Source organism: Narcine bancroftii, chromosome 1 (genome assembly GCF_036971445.1).
Source record: "Narcine bancroftii isolate sNarBan1 chromosome 1, sNarBan1.hap1, whole genome shotgun sequence".
NCBI lineage: Eukaryota > Metazoa > Chordata > Chondrichthyes > Torpediniformes > Narcinidae > Narcine > Narcine bancroftii.
The window spans coordinates 290,387,509-290,405,946 of record NC_091469.1 but is presented as its reverse complement, the minus strand read 5'-3'; the positions used below and the strand labels follow the sequence as shown (position 1 = coordinate 290,405,946).

General features: G+C 46.0%; 1 protein-coding gene across 13 annotated transcripts in view; it reads left to right on the top strand.

Moving 5' to 3' along the window:
- The window catches only part of LOC138745883 (transcriptional enhancer factor TEF-1), a 210,723-nt gene that overhangs the window by 147,056 nt on the left and 45,229 nt on the right, over positions 1–18,438 (top strand). For 11 of the 13 annotated variants that reach the window (XM_069903349.1, XM_069903364.1, XM_069903368.1 and 8 more), the window contains 3 exons: positions 12,633–12,697; positions 17,161–17,223; positions 17,322–17,384. In XM_069903349.1, the coding sequence (XP_069759450.1) occupies positions 12,633–12,697; positions 17,161–17,223; positions 17,322–17,384 (191 nt within the window). The remainder of the gene's footprint in view (positions 1–12,632; positions 12,698–17,160; positions 17,224–17,321; positions 17,385–18,438) is intronic. The other 2 variants (XM_069903450.1, XM_069903443.1) reach the window with 2 other exon arrangements.

The window sequence follows — 18,438 nt, the reverse complement described above, 5'->3', positions numbered from 1 at the left end:
AGCCAACTCCCCAATGAATGCACCTGAGGCAGGGAGTTCCATAAGTTCACAACTCTCTGAGTGAAGAGGCTTCTCTTCATCTCAGTCCTGAATGGCTTCCCCCTTCTCCTTAGACTGTGACCCCTTGTTCCCCAACATCTGGAACATGCTTCCTGCATCTAACCTGTCCAGTCCCATTAAAATTTTAGGTGTGTCTACTTGAAGCAGGAACTTTCTGATCAGAATCAGGTTTATTATCATGAACATGTTACAAAATTTTGTTGTTTTGCAGCAACATTATTGTGTATTATAAGTGTAAAATTTCGATAAATTACAATTCTGTAAATATATTTAAAAATAAATAATTAGTGCAAAAATAATTTTTAAAAAGTGAGGTAATGTCTATAAGTTTATTATTATCCTTTGTACAAGTACAGCCTGATGATACAGTGTTCTCCAGTCCTCGGTGCAAAAACACGGAAATGCACAATGGGGCATAACACACATACGGACAAGCAATACATATGCAGGACAAGGATTCATGTATATACATAAATAATGTTTAATGAATAGTAGAGTCTCGGATGGTCAGTGTGAGCAGTTCCTTTGGTTGTCCAGCATTCTCACTGCCCGTGGGAAGAAGCTGTTCCTCAGCCTGGTGGTCCTGGCTCTGATCCTCCTGTATCACTTCCGTAATGGGTGTAGCTGGAAGATGCTCAATGATTTTGCAAGTCCTCTTCAGATGATCATGTCGATGGCGGGGAGGGAGTCCCCAGTGATCCTCCCTACTGCTCTTATGGTCCTGTGGATTTGACCCACAAATTCATTGTGCAGAGGACAGCTCTGTGACAGAGTGGACAGTCACCGATGCTTATTTGGAGAACAGCAGCATATCCTTCATTTATTGGATGCCATTTATTTTAAACAAAACAAAGTGATGGCTTGATTATTATATTGTGCTGCTTGTGCAAAGCTCAAGTTAGTCACAGCTTCTTCCCCTCTGCCATCAGATTCCTGAATAATCAATGAACCAAAGACAGTGCCTGACTTTTCGTACACAATTATTGTTTTTATTATATTTTAGTAAAATGCCCTAAGATGGTTATAATATGTATGTTTGTACTGTGACGCTGCTGTCAAATACCGAATTTCATGGCTTGTTCATGACAATAAATTCTGATTCTGATCGGGGAATTGTGAAGTCACGAAAGGCGCTGTGGAAATGTAAATTGCTTTTTGGCTGTGATGGTTAATTTTCAACATTGCCTTGTGAATCAGCGGGAGAAATGGTAATAACAAGAATTCTATTTTGTTGAAGTGATGAGCAGTAAATTGGATCCATGGGATTAGACACTCCTGAAGTGCTGCGCCCACCAGAGTCTCCCCAAAATAACACCGGTGAAACGTGATACCTTCATTCTCTGGGAACAGAGGAACTGTGTTGGGCAACAATTTGCATGTTAATCTCACTCCAATTAGAGGCACAGTGGGTAGACAGTAATTTTCTCCCAGTGGAAGGTTTGTGAATAACATTTTGTGTTTCCGAGTCCATGAGCACAAATGCAGTTTGTTCAGTGGTGTCAGGAAAGAATAAGGTTATCAGGGTTTGTGAAGGTGCAAAAGATAGTGTTATGATAAAACAGGCAGAGTGTATGATGTGGCATAATAAACATAGATTAAATTTAAGTGCATCTAAGAGACAAGAGTTTTGAAGAATAGAGAAATTGGGGGTGATAAATGGGACTGAGTCCATGGCCAGATCAGCCATGATCTCATCGAGTGGTGGAATAGGCTCGATGGGCCAGATGGCCAAGGGCCCCTATTTCTTATCTTCTGGATCTTCATGGACTGAAGGGATTTGGGAATGCAGAGAGGATAAAATGAGGAGTGCAGGATGAGTGTGAATGGAAGCTTGATGGTTAGAAACCCTTGGTGGACTGAAGGGCCTTCTTCCCCAGTATAGGATGTGTAGGTGAGAAGGTGGAAGATCAGAGCTTATTGTCATGAGTATGTCTCAAAATTCGTTGTTTTGGAGCAGCAGTACAGGTGCAAAAATTATTATATTGGTGCAAGAAAAGAGATAAAGTGAGATAGCATCTGTGGATCATTCTTCATTCAGAAGTCTGATGGTGGAGGGGAAGAAGCTGGTTTTGTAACATTGGATGCTCGTTTTCAGGCTCCTGTACCTCCTTCCTGACAGTAGCAGTGAGAAGAGGGCATGGGTTGAGGGGCGAGGGTCCTTGAGGATGGAAGCTGCTTTCTTGAGACACCATCTCCTGTAGCTGTCCTTAAAGGAGTGAAAAGTGGTGCCCATGATGATGCAGGCTGAGTTCACAATTCTGTAGCTTTTTTCTGTGTTGTGCATTGGCACCTCCATACCAGACAGTGATGCAACCAGTCCAAATGCTCTCCACGGTACCCCTGTAGAAATTTGCAAGAGTCTTTGGTGACGTACTGAATCTCCCCAAACTCCTCGTGAAGTATAGCCGCTGATGTGGAGGAATGGTGTGACTCAGAGGCCCAAGTGGCCTTTGCTTTGTACTGAAATGGAGTTCCTCCAGAGCAAGGTTCTCAGCATGTGGTTAATTACCAAGAAAAGTAGATAAGGTGACGAAGTTGTGTGATCTGGAGCATTTGATTCTGCGATTGAAGAAAATTCAGAACCAACTTTGATAGATAAATCGTCAGTTCCATTGGGAAGGAGTAAAGTAGAATACTGTTAATTGGGGAACTCTTTCAAAGAGTTAGCATGGATATGATGGTCAAATGGCCTCAATTCCACCCTTGAATGAACAGAATGCCTTCTTTTTAAAGAATTGAACACTGCAGTGTGGGTGGGGAGGGAGGAAAGGGTGGCGTGAGCAGGGGATGATGATTTCCAAGTCCTGCTGAGTGTTTTTAAGAACTGTGTGAAAGGAATGAATTATTAAGGATTATGCAGTGCTTACAGCTGGCCATTTATGGGCTTTGATCTGCTAGGCTGCACTCCTTTTTATTGTGGTGGTGTGTGTACTTTGTTTATTATTGAAAATGCCAAGGCCCGTCTGGTCGAGATTACAATGCAAGCACGCTAGGAGAAAGGGCTGAGATTGAACGGCAGCCTCCACCCCACTGCCACCCCCACCACAGATGCTGTTTATGGTGCCCTTCTCTCACATGATCCTCTGTATTCCTGGACTCCATTTAGAGCTCCACACACCAAACCCCCACCCACCAGAGATACAGTGTACCCGCTGCGCCTGCACACTCCCTTCACCAGAGGTGCATTCCCCTCCCTTCAGAGGTACATCACACACACTCCCCTGCATGCTTTGCAGATCCCTGTGAATGTTTTTAAACCCTTTGACAATGCATTATTATTGAAAAGGAAAGCACCATGCTTGGTTCAGAGTGAAAAAAAATTGCAATGTCAGAAATCGTATTTACACCATAATGTGTCTGTTCAAACACTTCCAGTTTCCTCACTGAGCAACATGCTAACTTTGTGTGTTGACTGAAAGGTGTTAATGTGGCTGAATGCAGCTGGGATTAGAAAATGTTCCTGATCTTTTTTTTAACAGAGCACAAGGGAGAATTCACAGCATTTTTTAGAAGGGAAAGGTGAAAGCGTGCTTCACCATTTCGATTCTTACTGACTGCCCTTGTCCAAACAATCTCCACTAAACAGAGTTCTGGCAGCCGTTTCACCACCTGATCTGTCATGGCCTGCCGTGTTTTCAAATCCCTCTGTGCTCTCGATCTGACCCTGCTGTGTAGTTTCCCTGCAGCTCTCCGAGGTCTGCGCTCCACTGCAGAGTTTTGCAAGGGCTAGGTCTAGGTGATCATCAAGGAAACCCTGTCAAAAATGAATCAGTCAAGTTTTAGGAGAAGCTCTGGCATTGAGAGGGCATTAAGGAAACAGGTGGGAGGGTAGAAGAGAAAATGGCTGAGGAATGATGGGGAGAGGGCACCCTCTGATAGTAGAAGAGAGGGAAGGGGGTGTAGAGCTGGAGGAAGGGAGACAAAGGGGTAGGGAAAGAGAGATCGGGGAGGGAGTTAACAGAAATTGGAAGTTTATATTTGTGCCCACTGGTTGGAGATGGAATATCAGGGTGGTGTTCCTCCAATTTGCGGGTGGCTTTGACCTGGCAGTTCATGTCAAAGGGTGTGGAATTGAAATGGTTGGCCACTGGGAGGTCCTTGGTTTTCCAGCGGACAGAGTGAAGATTCTCAGCAAAGTGATCTCCCAGTCTGTGTCCAGTCTCTCTGATGTAGAGAAGGCCACCACAGGAGTACCTGATGTAGTACATTACCCCTGCAGATGCACAAGTGAATGGAGGTCCAAATGGAGGTGAGGGAGGGTGTAAGTGTAGCACTTGTGGTGACAGGGTAGATACCAAGGGAGTAATTGGTGGGAGCTGTCTGAGGGCAAAAATGATGCCGCTTTAGTTGTCCATTCAGAGCCAGCTCTTCAGCGCTTGACGTCCTGTTTTGCGGAAACTGCCAAAATGTTTGGCCTGGAAGTCAGCCTGAAGAAAACAGGTCCTCCATCAGCCAGCTCCCCGCCATGACTACCAGCACCCCCACATCTCCATCGGGCACACAAAACTCAAAACGGTCAACCAGTTTACCTATCTCGGCTGCACCATTTCATCGGATGCAAGGATCGACAACGAGATAGACAACAGACTCGCCAAGGCAAATAGCGCCTTTGGAAGACTACACAAAAGAGTCTGGAAAAACAACCAACTGAAAAACCTCACAAAGATTAGCGTATACAGAGCCGTTGTCATACCCACACTCCTGTTCGGCTCCGAATCATGGGTCCTCTACCGGCATCACCTACGGCTCCTAGAACGCTTCCACCAACGTTGTCTCCGCTCCATCCTCAACATTCACTGGAGCGACTTCATCCCTAACATCGAAGTACTCGAGATGGCAGAGGCTGACAGCATCGAATCCACGCTGCTGAAGATCCAACTGCGCTGGGTAGGTCACGTCTCCAGAATGGAGGACCATCGCCTTCCCAAGATCGTGTTATATGGCGAGCTCTCCACTGGCCACCGTGACAGAGGTGCACCAAAGAAAAGGTACAAGGACTGCCTAAAGAAATCTCTTGGTGCCTGCCACATTGACCACCGCCAGTGGGCTGATAACGCCTCCAACCGTGCATCTTGGCGCCTCACAGTTCGGCGGGCAGCAACCTCCTTTGAAGAAGACTGCAGAGCCCACCTCACTGACAAAAGACAAAGGAGGAAAAACCCAACACCCAACCCCAACACACCAATTTTCCCTTGCAACTGCTGCAACCGTGTCTGCCTGTCCCGCATCAGACTTGTCAGCCACAAACGAGCCTGCAGCTGACGTGGACATTTACCCCTCCATAAATCTTCGTTTGCGAAGCCAAGCCAAAGAAAAGAAGAAGAATTGGTGGGAAGGGATGAGTGGATAGTCTTTCACTTCCCATGGATGCTGTGTGATCTGCTGAGTTTCTCCAGCACTTTTGTGTATTTGACCCCAGAATCTACAGATTTTCTTTTCTTAAATAGTTAATTTAAACTCTAACAGGACCTTCTGGCCCACACTGCCCAAATATACCAATATGACCAATTAACCTAACAACCATGCACATTTTGGCCGGTGAGAAGAAATTGGAGCCCCCCTCCCCCCACCGGGTGGGGGGCGGGGGAACCCTCGCAGACATGAGAAGAATGTACAAACTCCTTACAGACAGTGCCGGATTTGAACCTGGGTGGCTGGTGCTGTTATAAAGTCACACTTATCGCTACGCTGACTGTACATCTCTTGTGGCCGATGGGGACCAAAGGAAATGGTGAGAGAGGAGCAGGACTGAATCAGGAATGTTCAACCTCAATCGTGTTGAATGATGACGCAGACCCAGAACAAAGAGACTAATTCTTGCCAACACTTGATTGTTCAAAGTCCCACCCTTAAACTTAGATTAAAGGATCTATCTAGTTTTTAATAACTATTGTGGAATATCTATTTCCCTCTTTCAGTTGGAGCATCCCTCCCAACTCACTGAATGACAGGAGGTTTTTAACACCATAGATTTAATTTATACCCCTTTTACTCTAGTGTAGTTGGAACATGCATATGCATTATCACACAAATACTGGTCATAGATATTGGCTCAGTCAGAGGTAAAAGGAAGGTACGAGCTACACTAACGGTTTGCAGTGCTAAGCTCTGGAGTAATCTCACAATAATCCTTCAAAACAAAAGGCAACATAGTTAACATAGTGGGTCAGTGCAATGCTGTTACAACGCCAGAGACCCGGGTTAGAATCTGCGCTATCTGTTTGTACGTTCTCTCTCCCCCTTCTCCCCGCACCCCCCCCCCCCCCCCGATCTGCGTGGGTTCCTCTGGTTTCATCCCACACTTCAAAATGTACAGGGTTGGAGGTCAATTGGGCCATTTGGGTGGCACGGGTTCATGGGTCAGAAGGGTATTTTACTGCACTGTATGTCTTAATTTTAAAAAAAATTAAAAGTAAATTAAATATATTTGATCTTTAAATTGTGCTAATATAGAACATGGAATATTAGAGTACAGGACAGGTCCTTCAACCAGAGATGTTGGACAATAAGACAAAGGAGCAAAAATAGGCTATTCAGCCCATCGAGTCTACCCCGCCATTTAATCGTGAGCTGATCCATAAGCAGGTGATGTCTCTCCCGATTAGCCAACTTCTCCAGTAGCCTGGGGTCAGCCCTTCAATTCCCTCTTGGACCAGGAACAACATGCCTGGTTCACCAATGGCTCTGGCTGCTGGAAAAATGGCAGCCAGCTCTGGCGAGCAGCAGCCCTATAGCTGGCAACGGGGCTGGGGGATTCAGCTGGCTCACTGAAATGGCCGCCATCATATCCAGCACCAGCCCGAAGAATATTTACACTGATTGCTGGGCCGTGGCTAGTGGGATGGCGCTCTGGATGCCCCGGTGGCACGAAACTAGCCGGCAAATTAACATCTGCCCACTTTGGGGGCAGCAACACTGGCAGTTCTTCTGGGAACAGGCCTGCCAACGCACACCATGTGGACGCCCACACAAATCAGCACACGGCGGAAGTCGTCCACCATGATGTGGTGAACAGGGCTGCCCATATTTGCCATGGACTCCTGACGCTCTGGCCACCTGGCCCCACTGCAAAAGCAGCCACTTAGGCTCCGACGCCACCTGATGGTGGGCAGAGGGTTTAGGGGTGGCCCTCACCCAGGACCAGGCATGGACAGCAGTCTGCCCCATTTGCCAGCAGGTGAAACCCTGGGGCTGACCAACTGGGACACCAGGGCCATTCAGCATGGCACGGGGGCAGGTCATGTCTGGCAAATAGACTACATCGGCCCAATCCCACGCCAGAAAAAGAAAGCATACATATATCCTGACAATGGTGCATACTTACTCTGGGGTCCTGGTTGTGGTGCCCTGCAAACGGGCAGACCAGGACAGCACCATCTGTGGTCTGAAATACCTTTCCCCCATCTATGGAACACACATTTTACTGGAGCAAAGACTCAGTTTATTTGCACTTCTTTCTTTGTTTACATTTCTCACTCTTGTATATCCATCTTTTCATTTAATTTTGATGTAATGCACAGTAACAGACCCTTCCAGCCTATGCTGCTCAAATACTCCAAATAACCTACAGCCCTTGTACGTTTTGGAGGGTGGGAGGAAACCCATGCAGAACGTACAAATTCCTTGCAGATAGCACAGGATTCGAACCCGGTTGCTGACGCTGTACTACTGTTGTACTAACCGTGCTGCCCATATCTTTTCTTGAGTACAGTTTTTTACATGACTGATAAGTAGAAATTCTGCCTGGCCCATAACTAAAAGAATCGCAGGGTTCTATGCGAATCCATGGATGTACTCTGACAATAAATCTGAATTTGGATAAGAAATTTCCCTTGAATCCTTCATTGGGTTTGGTGTTGACTCTTGGCAGTTGGTGCATGCAAACATCTCTATTAGTTACTCTTAGCTGAACCAATTGGAAGCTGAAATCTCTTTGGAGGAACTGTATGTTGGAAGTTGAATTTTCCAGTGCTGGCCCACCACTGCTTGACTTCACTAGGCTTGAGCTGTGTGTGATGAACAGGAAGCGGCGGGCAGGCCTAATAAATCAAACTGCCTTGAACGCAGGCCAATGTTCGACTGCAGTTCTATCCCGCAGACGACCTCAGCTGCAGACAAACTCAGATAGTGCAGAGATTTGTAGGACTGGGGGAAGATTTCACATTGAAGAGGCTTCCCTTCACTCCAGCTCTGGTGGGATTCCTACCCGCCGGAGGGTGGGTGGGGGGATCGCTGAATTTCCAGCACAGAAGATTATCGGGGCCTGGGACAGATGCATATTCTTTTATCTAATTAAACACTAGATGCTCCGGGTTCAATGCCACCAAATGCATGAAATCCACAGTGGCACCCTGCCCTAATTTGGTGAATGTTTATATCTTAGATATTAAATTGCAGTGAAATCACTGCACTGACGCAGGGTTGATGTTATTTATTCAGGAGGTCAATTCATAATACACTTCCACTGATGCCAAGTGATCACTTTGTGTGTTGGCAGAGTGGAAGGGAATCCTCCCCATTCATGTACGGAATTTAAACTATTACTTAACCCAGCAAGAAAGTTAAACGAAGGCTCAAAGCAAAACCTTTGGCTCTCATTCGCTTGCTTCAGAAGTTGATCTCTGTAATTTCTCATGTGCAGTCACATATTTCTGAACAAAGCAAAAACAATCTGCTGGAAGGATTCAGTGGGCCAAGCAGAGTCAGTGGGAGAAATAGAATTGCCCACAAGACTGCGAATGGAGAGGAGAGATGGCCAGTGTAACAAGGACCAGTTTGGAGGGGTGGGACAGGGGCCAAAAGGAGGTTTTGAAGCATGCCCTGAATTCACTGATCCACTGCGAACTTTATAAGCCATCCACCCCCCCCCCCCCACCCACCCCTGTTCCCCCTCCCAGCATCTGTAGTCTCTTGCGTATCTACATATTTTCTTGTTTTGATATCAGATGAGTCAGGTATCAAAGAAGTAAAATAGGAAAATCTGCAGACACTGTGGCTGAAGTAAAAGCACAAAGCCGGAGAAACTCAGCAGGTCAAACAGTGTCCTTTATCTTTTTTCTTTCTTTGGCTTGGCTTCGCAGACGAAGATTTATGGAGGGGTATGTCCACGTCTGCTGCAGGCTCGTTGGTGACTGACAAGTCCGATGCGGGACAGGCAGGCACGGTTGCAGCGGTTGCAAGGGAAAATTGGTGGGTTGGGGTTGGGTGTTGGGTTTTTCCTCCTTTGTCTTTTGTCAGTGAGGTGGGCTCTGCGGTCTTCTTCAAAGGAGGTTGCTGCCCGCCGAACTGTGAGGCGCCAAGATGCACGGTTTGAGGCGAGATCAGCCCACTGGAGGTGGTCAATGTGGCAGGCACCAAGAGATTTTTTTAAGCAGTGGAGAGCTCGCCATAGAGCACAGACAAATATACATAACCAACATTTCAAGCTTGAGGCTTTCACCAAGGTAACTATATCAAATATAGCAGTATAGCACTGCAACAGTTTCAAAGAAAGAAAATAATTAATTTCTCTTTACTTTTCTGTCAGTAGTGTCAAGTTCCACCTCAAGGACTTGAGTAGCTGGTACATACTGACACTTCACTGCAACACTTGGGGAGTCCTACACTGTTAATGACATCCATCGTCTGTGCTGTCTTTAAACCGAGTCCGCCCCCAGAGCAGATGCAAAAAGATGCTGTGGCAAAATGTAGGAAGATGAGGAGTTATGTTCTGCTTGGTATCATTGGATGACCAGCTGAATCTGGTGATGGAGTTACAGGACCTTGCTGTGCACATTCCATCTAACTGATTCCTGAATTCAAACTATGAGGACTTGTATCATCAGGTTGTGAAAGGGAGAGAGGAACCACATGTTCCTTCTTTTACCCACTTCTTGCTCTCCCTCCATTTTCAATGCGGTGAACTATTCTTAGAATCACAACCCCATTTCAGATACAGCAAAGCAATAGAACCCTGGCATTGCCAATGCATGGAGGTACTGTACAGTGAGCTTGGTGAGGACCAGAAAGGCTTCCAGGATCCTGACAGACGAGTGATGGTTAGAAGGCCAGAGAGGGCTCACCACTATGAAGTGCTGGTCATGTCTCACATTAACTCCAGCCTCAATCCACTCCAATTTGCTTCCTGCTGCAACAGGGTCATGGCAGACACCATCACCCTGGCCTCGTACTCATCCCTGCAACCTCTCGAATGTCAGATGATTATTCATTGACCGTAGCTCCACCTTCAATGCAATCTCATCCCCACGTTCTGTGTCCTTGTTTTCAGCACCCCTTTCTGTTCGTCTTCAACACCAGAACCCACAAAGAGTGTGTACTCTCCTCGGCGATGCTCCCCTGTGCAGATGGACTGTGTTAACCATATAACCATTTACAGGGCAGAAACAGGCCATGTTGGCCTTTCGAGTCCGCACCGGTTCACTGATTTTGTGCGCCCTCTTCAGGCATTGGTCCTGGTAGATCTGCTAAACATCAATCCATTTATACATTTACAGGTAACACCAATGTCAGTTGGGATCTCCCATGCATTTATTTTTGTATATGTATATACGTACTGCATATGTACTATTTGTCTGGATGTGCGTCTGCAAGTTTTTGCACCATGGACCAAAGAACACTCTTTCGTCGGGTTGTACTTGTGTAATCAGATGATAATAAACTTGAACTTGCAGTAATGAGCTAGATTAAGATGTCATATCTTGCTCAGTACAATGGCAGTGTCAACTGGATGAACCAGCGACTCTAAAGTCAGACTGGAACACTTGTGGAATCAAACTGAGGTCGCACGCTTGGGATTTTATGGAAAAACAACTAAAAGGGTTAAACGTGGATATTGCCATGAATGATTTGGCTAAAGTTGTAGAAGCCAACTAAGAGAAAGGGTTCAGGAATCTTGACTTCCCATTGGCTGTGGTAGCACTGAAGGTGAATCCACGGACACTCAGTAACTCTGAAGGGTCTCTCTTTTGCTTCTCTTTCTCTGATTTGTAAGGGGCGCCAAGCAATTTCTGCTGATGGCGAATCTTTGCCTGTCTTACAGCAGACTAAATGCAGTTTTGTGTAATACAAAAGACAAAGGAGGAAAAACCCAACACCCAACCCCAACCAACCAATTTTCCCTTGCAACCGCTGCAACCGTGCCTGCCTGTCCCGCATCGGATTTGTCAGTCACCAACGAGCCTGCAGCAGACGTGGACATACCCCTCCATAAATCTTCATCCACGAAGCCAAGCCAAAGAAGGAAAAAAAAGAAAGAATATCTGTTTTATTACTTGACAATGAAAGAATCTTGAATCTTGTGCACCTTGTAAATAATTATGGAAAACATAACATGGACCCAGCAGAAGTGTGTGAAAAGTGGGATGTTCGAGAATGGTACGACATTCTCATGCTTGGAGCAAGAAGGTGCATTGCAACATGAGGTGGGAGTAGGAACAGGCTAAATGCCCCTCATCCTGCCAAGTCAGTATGCCCCTGGTCTCATCTCCTCTCCATTTCTCCAGTGCCGTTAATTCCCTCATCTGTCAAGTGTGGATCTGTGATTGTCTGTAAGGATATTGCTGCTGTTTAGTGTTTTGCATCTCAATAAAACTCTGTAAAGAGTTTGTACATGACCAAAAATGTACAAGGTTTGTAGGTCAATTGGTGTATCTAGGCAGCACATGCTCCTGGGGCAGAAGGGCCTGTTACCGTGCTATATGCCTACATTTAATTTCAAAACAGCCAGCTCAAATTCAATGGATTCTTAAATTCTATTCTCCAATTAAAGTTTTAGCAGAGGTCTTGAATTCTCCTAACTTCAGCTGAAATCTCAGCCCAGCAGTCACAACAGGGTGGAAGATGACCCATCTCTGTCAGGAGCAGGTTGTAGCAATCTATGATTCATTCCCTGAAAGTGTGCTACAATCCAATTCAACAGCAACTTTCAGAATGGAAGTGGAGGCAATAAGTTGCAGGGTTCTGTGGAGAGAGGACTCAGATGGACTGGAGACTACCTCCCTTTAAAGACCCATGGGAGGACAGATAAGTCAATGGGTTCTACCGTGACCTGGGTTTGAATCCAGCGTTGGAGTTTGTACATTCTCCCAGTGGCCTGCGTGAATTTTCTCTGGGTCCTCTGGTTTCCTCCCATCCTTCAAAAATGTGTGGGGTTAGTAAGTTTATTGGGTGGAACAGGTTTTATGGGCTGGAAGGGTCTTCAATGAGGACTTGATCCTCCTGAAGTTCACATTCAGCTGCTTTGTTTTCCTAATGTTGAGTGGAAGGTTGTTGTTGTGACACCACTCAACTAGCTGATTGATCTCATTCCTGTACGCTTCCTCATCGCCGACTGTGATTCTGCCAACAACCATGCTGTCATTGGCAAATTTGTAGATGGTATAGATGAGGGGAAGGGGATGGAACTGATAGACTGGATCATTGAGTATTTCAGCCAAATGGCTTATTTCTCTGGTGTAGAGTGTGCTGTCTCCAATAACATCCTCATCAGTTGAGACATTTGTGCAGAGATTTTGTTCCCCATTGTGCACCAGTGGACTATTTAACTTTCTGCGTGTGCTTTTTTTGTTTTGTAGGTCGCAATGAGTTGATAGCCAGGTACATCAAGTTGAGAACAGGGAAGACACGAACCAGGAAACAGGTAAAACAGATTGATGGGAGGACGTGCATGTTGGAGGGCATTGTCGTGGGCTCCTGTGGGTTGGGACTTTTGCACAGCAGCTGAAGTATGCCATTCATCTGCAACATAAAATTTGCACGTTGCTGTCATCACTGCAGTCACATTTCCAAAAACCAAAGGGACATTTCTGACTGCCCTTAGACATTCGTCAGTCCGTAAGCTTCAGGAATTTTCAGCCCCCATTCCAAAGTCCATGTTAATATTAGAGTTATATACTTGTGCTTTAAACACCTGGTTCACAAGGATAAGCACACCTTTGGAAGCATCAGAAGTGGTAAGGAAAGGTAGAGACTGGACTTGGACAAGGAGACCGTTCTTGTGAAGCACTTCTGTACCGACACATGGTAGAAATTTGGAACTTTCTTCCTCAAATTGCATTTAAAATTAATTTGCTGATTTTTGAACCTGAGACCATTCATTCTCGACCTTTTTTCAGCTACGACCCCCTTAAGACTTTGCTCAAAGTTTATGGGCCCCCCTTCCTTGTGAAATGGTCATGTTTGGATGTTTTCTCCTGTATTTCTCTCCTACTGACTACATTAAAAAAAAATTGTTACCTGAGGTGAAAAGAAAACAAGGTTTTTACTGAAATGTGCTGTCGCCCCTGGGGACCCAGGTGAGAATGGCCTATCTAAAGTTTTGTTCACTACGATCTCATTAAACGTCAGGATAGGCCTAAAGAGTTAAATGCCCTCCCCTTGGTCATAGAATCTGTCCTGTGATTCATCCATGTCAGCTAACCTGCCTACCTGAAGCTAGTCCCATTGGCCTGCATTTGGCCCATTTGTGTCTAAAGCTTTTCTATCCATGGACCTGTCCAACTGTCTTTTAAACATTGTTATTGCCCTGTTCTCTCTCTACCACTTCCTCTGGCATCTTGTTCCATACCCCCAACACTCTGTGTGGAAATAGTTGCCGCTCAGTTCTCCTTTAAATCTTTCTCCTCTAGTTTTTGACTCCCAACCCTGGGAAAAAAAAGTGATGACCTTTCACCTTATCTACACCTCACATGATTTTGTACACATCTGTAAGGTTACCCCTCTACATCATTGGAAATGAAATTCCCAGCCTGTTCAGTCTCACTCATAATTTGAGCTCTGCAGTCTCAATAACAACCACTTGAAACCTTCCTGCTTAATGATATCCTTCCTGTTGCTGGTGCCCAGAATGGCACCACCATACTCCATATGTCACTCATCTTTTCCATAAGAGACAGGAACAGAAATAAGCTATTTGGCCCATTGTCTGCACCACCATTTAATCTTGAGCTGATCCATTTTCCCACACAGCCCCACTGCCCAGCCTTCTCCCCATGCCCTGGCTAATAGAACCTATCAATCTCTGCCTTAAATACACCCAATGACCTGGCCTCCACAACTGCCCGGGCCAACAGATTCTAGAGATTTACCACCCTCTGGCTGGAGAAATTCCTCTGCATTGCTGTTCTAAGCAGATGCCCTTCAATCCTGAAGCTGTGGCCTCTTGTTCTCGACTCTCCCACCATGGGAAACATCCTTTCTACATCTACTCTGTCCACACTGCTCAACATTCGCAATGTTTCAATGAGAACCCCGCTAATTCTCCTAAATTCCAATGAGTACATATCCTCATATGATAACCCTTTCACTCTTGGAATCATCCTTGTGAACCTTCTCTGAACCCTCTGAATTCAAACGGTTCAGGGAAGGATGGATAGGCTGAGATTTTCTTTTTTCTGAAGCAGAAGGGTGACTTTACAGAGGTGTACAAAAGCAGAACCCTCTTCAATGCTAGCAAATCCTTTCTTAAATGAGTAGCCCAAAATTGCTCCTAATACTCCAAGTCCTTGTACGTTAAGTCAAGAGGTATCTTAGCTCAGGTCATTGTTACATTGGGGTGGGAGATCTCATAGAAGTAAGGTCCTGAAATGCGACCATGTTCACAATTTTCAGCTTCAGAAGCATCTCTGTACAGTGAGGTTTGTGCCTTTTGTTGTCCGACCGACCATTCCTGGGGGAAGGTGAAGACCAAAATTGACCCTGGGATAACTGAAGATGATGTTTAGCCACAGAACATTACAGAAAAGGGGCCTTCGCCCTATCAGGTCCATGCCAAACTACTTATTCCTCCCAGTCCCACTGATTTGCACCCAAATCATTACATTCCTTACCCCTCGCATCCACGTACCTAGCCAATCTTCGGAATTATATCGACCACCTCCACTGGCAGCCCGTTCCACACTCTGTGTGAAGAAGTTCCCCTTAAAAATTTCATCCTTAACCCATGTCCTTTTGTTCTTGTCTCAGCCAACCTCAGGAGGAAAGGGCTACTCTATCTATACCCTTCCGGCCCTCCCCCTCATCCCCCCCTCTGCCGCTGCCCCCTCGCCCTCACTACACATCTGCCCTTGCCCTCACTACACCTCTGCCCTCACCCCCCTCCTCCGCTGCATCCTTCAACCCCTCACCCTTCCTCCACCCTTTCCAAAAATGTCCACAGAAAATGTTTTCAAATAGATCTACGTTTAACCACGTGACTAAGCACTCGGTGGTTCTGTTATCACAAGTTGTTTAATTTGTTTTTTCTTGCCCAAACAGGGCACTGAAATTTAAACTCAAAAGATGGTCAGTTTTCATACTTTTTAATCATTCCCAGTTGGGGGCAAGTTGCCATTTTGCCCATCTTACCTATTTTGGATGGTTCTTCAAATGATTCCTATCTGCGAATTCTGGAGTATAGCACAAATTAACTTGAATCTAACACATTCTTAATGAAATTGATAATTTTTCCTGTGGGATCCAAGGCAAATGGTGGTAAGTGGAGCTTGGATGTGGTTTAGCCACGATGAAATGAAATTATAGACCAGGCCTGAGGGGTTGAATGGCCTCTCCTTGGCTCTGTCTCACAATTACTCAGTACTCTGAGCATGTTTTGTGCAGGTTGACTGGTTTCCAGATGGACAGGGAGTGAACGTGCTTCAATCATTAGCCCACGCACTTTTTGTATAAACATTATCAGTAAATTGACCAATACATTGAATCGTAACATGATTAACACAGTGACAGCTCTGATGCATTCACTATGCTCTGTGTCCCTATTGATCAGCTCCCACAATCACAATTCACTTCTCTCGTTGTAAATAAGCCTCCCCTTCACCCCCCCGGATCTCGTCCCCCACCCACCAAGCCCCCTCTCCGCCCCTTGCCCTCCCTCTGCCCCTTGCCCCTCCCCCCCCCATGTATCTTCAATGTCATCATCCTCTGGTTCTAAATTCTTCCTCTCCAAAGTGATGTCTATTTTGAAAGAATTAATTGAATCCAATCCCATTACTTAGATGAGTGCATAGACTGGAATGTGGAGCAAAACACAGTCTGCTGGAGAAACTCAGTGGGTCGAGTAGTATCTGTGGGAGAATAAGAGTGGTCAACATTTTGGGGCAGAGCCCTTCAGGTTCTGACCCGAAACCTTGACCACTCTTTGTCTCCTGTTGATGCTGGGGTTCCTCCAGCAGGTTGTGGCTTGTCCTTGGATGCATTCCAGAAGTCTACAGTCCCTGGAAGAATAAAACTCCAGCTCCTGATTTATCGGTGGCCTTGCACCATTTAAAATTGTGACCCTTCATCGAATATTTAATTAGTACAAAGTGTCGATCTATTTCAATCATCACACTTGCCCACCCACACCTTTCCCTAAGGTGTAAACTCTTTACATCTGCCAAGATGTCCAGGATGCTGAATGACCTCCTGGAGATTAGCCATGATTGCTGCAAATCCCAAGGCCAAACACGAAGATTGAAGACCTTATTTTTATCAATTTACCAATTTGCATTGCATCATTTAATTGGATTGAGAGCTGCTTCCTAATTCAGTTCTCGACACACAGGTCAAATGGGGCCTTGTTCTTAGCACTTGCATGTTTTTTTTCCTATTATTTACTTTGGGTAAATTAAATCTGCAGCGCAGCTGCCAGTATTTTATTCATTTTGAATTGGTTTATCTAATTGAAGTCGACTCTTCCGACATCTGTGTTTGCTTCTCTGTGCATGGTCCCCGTGTTTTTTCCTTCTTGCTTGGGTGGCTTGTGTTCCAATCCAATTAACTGATGGCAGTGGGATTGGAGGAAGCCGAGTTGGCCTTCCAAAGTCCACCAGCCACTTGGCGAGAGTAGAAATGGACCTTCTCCCCACCCTCCTCCTCCTCCCCCCAGGACCACACATGCAGCAGGCTGTGTGGAGGTTTCTGCAGTGATGACACCCCACGTTGCGCCGATGCATAGTTGCCTGATGCCTGCTGGGAATGCAAATTCCTCCCAAGCGCTAAGCTCGAAAAGGTGTCTGATGTTTTTTCCATAAACAAAGCAACAACGATCGACTGAAGGCAGAAGACATGTTTCACCTTTAATTTGCCTTTTTTTTTGTTTCTTGTTTCATGGGGTACACATTGTAGGTGTCTAGTCATATTCAGGTGTTAGCAAGAAAGAAAGTTCGGGAAATACAAGCCGCCATCAAGGTACGTCCGGCTCGCTTCTTTGCATAGGGGCTTTTGTTTCCATGGTTACAGGCTTTTTTTTTTCTCTTTGTTTTCTTCCCCCTCCCCTACCCTTGCAGGTGTCTAGTCACATTCAGGTTCTTGCCCGAAGGAAATCCCGTGAGATTCATTCCAAGCTGAAGGTATGCGCTTCCCTGCTCTGGGCTTGCTCTTGCTTCACTTCCAGCTTTCTAACTCTCTCTTCACGGTGGTTGCCCGCTCCTCTGCTGACACTTTGAGCTTTCTTCCCCCCCCCCCCTTGCATGTGACTGTCCGTGGTGCTGTTTTGGTTTAACCCCCCCCCAGGGCTGCACGCTCATCTCAGAACAGGTCAAAGCAACGCAGCCCACCATTTGCAGTGGTTGCTTTGGTTGGAGATTGAGAGATACTTAATTTGCATGAATCTCAAACCCCCCTCCCCCTTCCACTGCATGTGCACAATTTGCAACAATAATTTGCAGAAATCTGGTGCTATGTTAAATATTAAAATTTACAACAAACTTTTGACAAACCAATGATTAGCCCTGGGTCTTAAAATATGTAAGTACCTCTTTGAAACTCTGGCATATACTCAAACCCCAGATGCGCAGTTTATAGATAAACTTTGATATTCACATTATTGTGAGAGCTGAGATAACGTTCAGGTAGTAAAATGACCCTGAGGCAGATCTGATCCAAATACCTGTTTTTTAAAAAAAATAGCTTTGAAGATTGCTTTAATGCCTTGTACGTTTAGGAACACAGAATTTGCTTTTCTGGAGAGCCACACTAAGAGGTGCCACTGGCCCAGCGCTGCTATCCAGATGAGAAAGAGAACCAAAAAAAAACTCCCTCCAGAGACACAGAATGTCCTTGGATACCGTTGCCTTCTGCATTCCCCTCCCCCCCACCAAACCTCCGTAGCCGCACGGCCTCCTGTCAGATCCAGTGGTGAACCCGAGCTCCAATTGTCTGAGTCTCCTTCCTCGGCCCCACGGTTCCCAACCCCCAATAGGGATGGAGATGCTGTCGGCGCCCAAAGCCCCTTCGGGAGCCCTGCTCGCCATTGGGTCCTGACCCCCCCCAGTTTCCTCATCTCCAGCAGCCTGCGGCCTGGTGTGGGTCCTTTGGCCACTGAACCCCTCGCTAGTCCGCACTGTGGTCTCCGTATCTTTGGGGACTTCTCCCAGGCCTCACATGGCTTCGAGATCAAAGAAT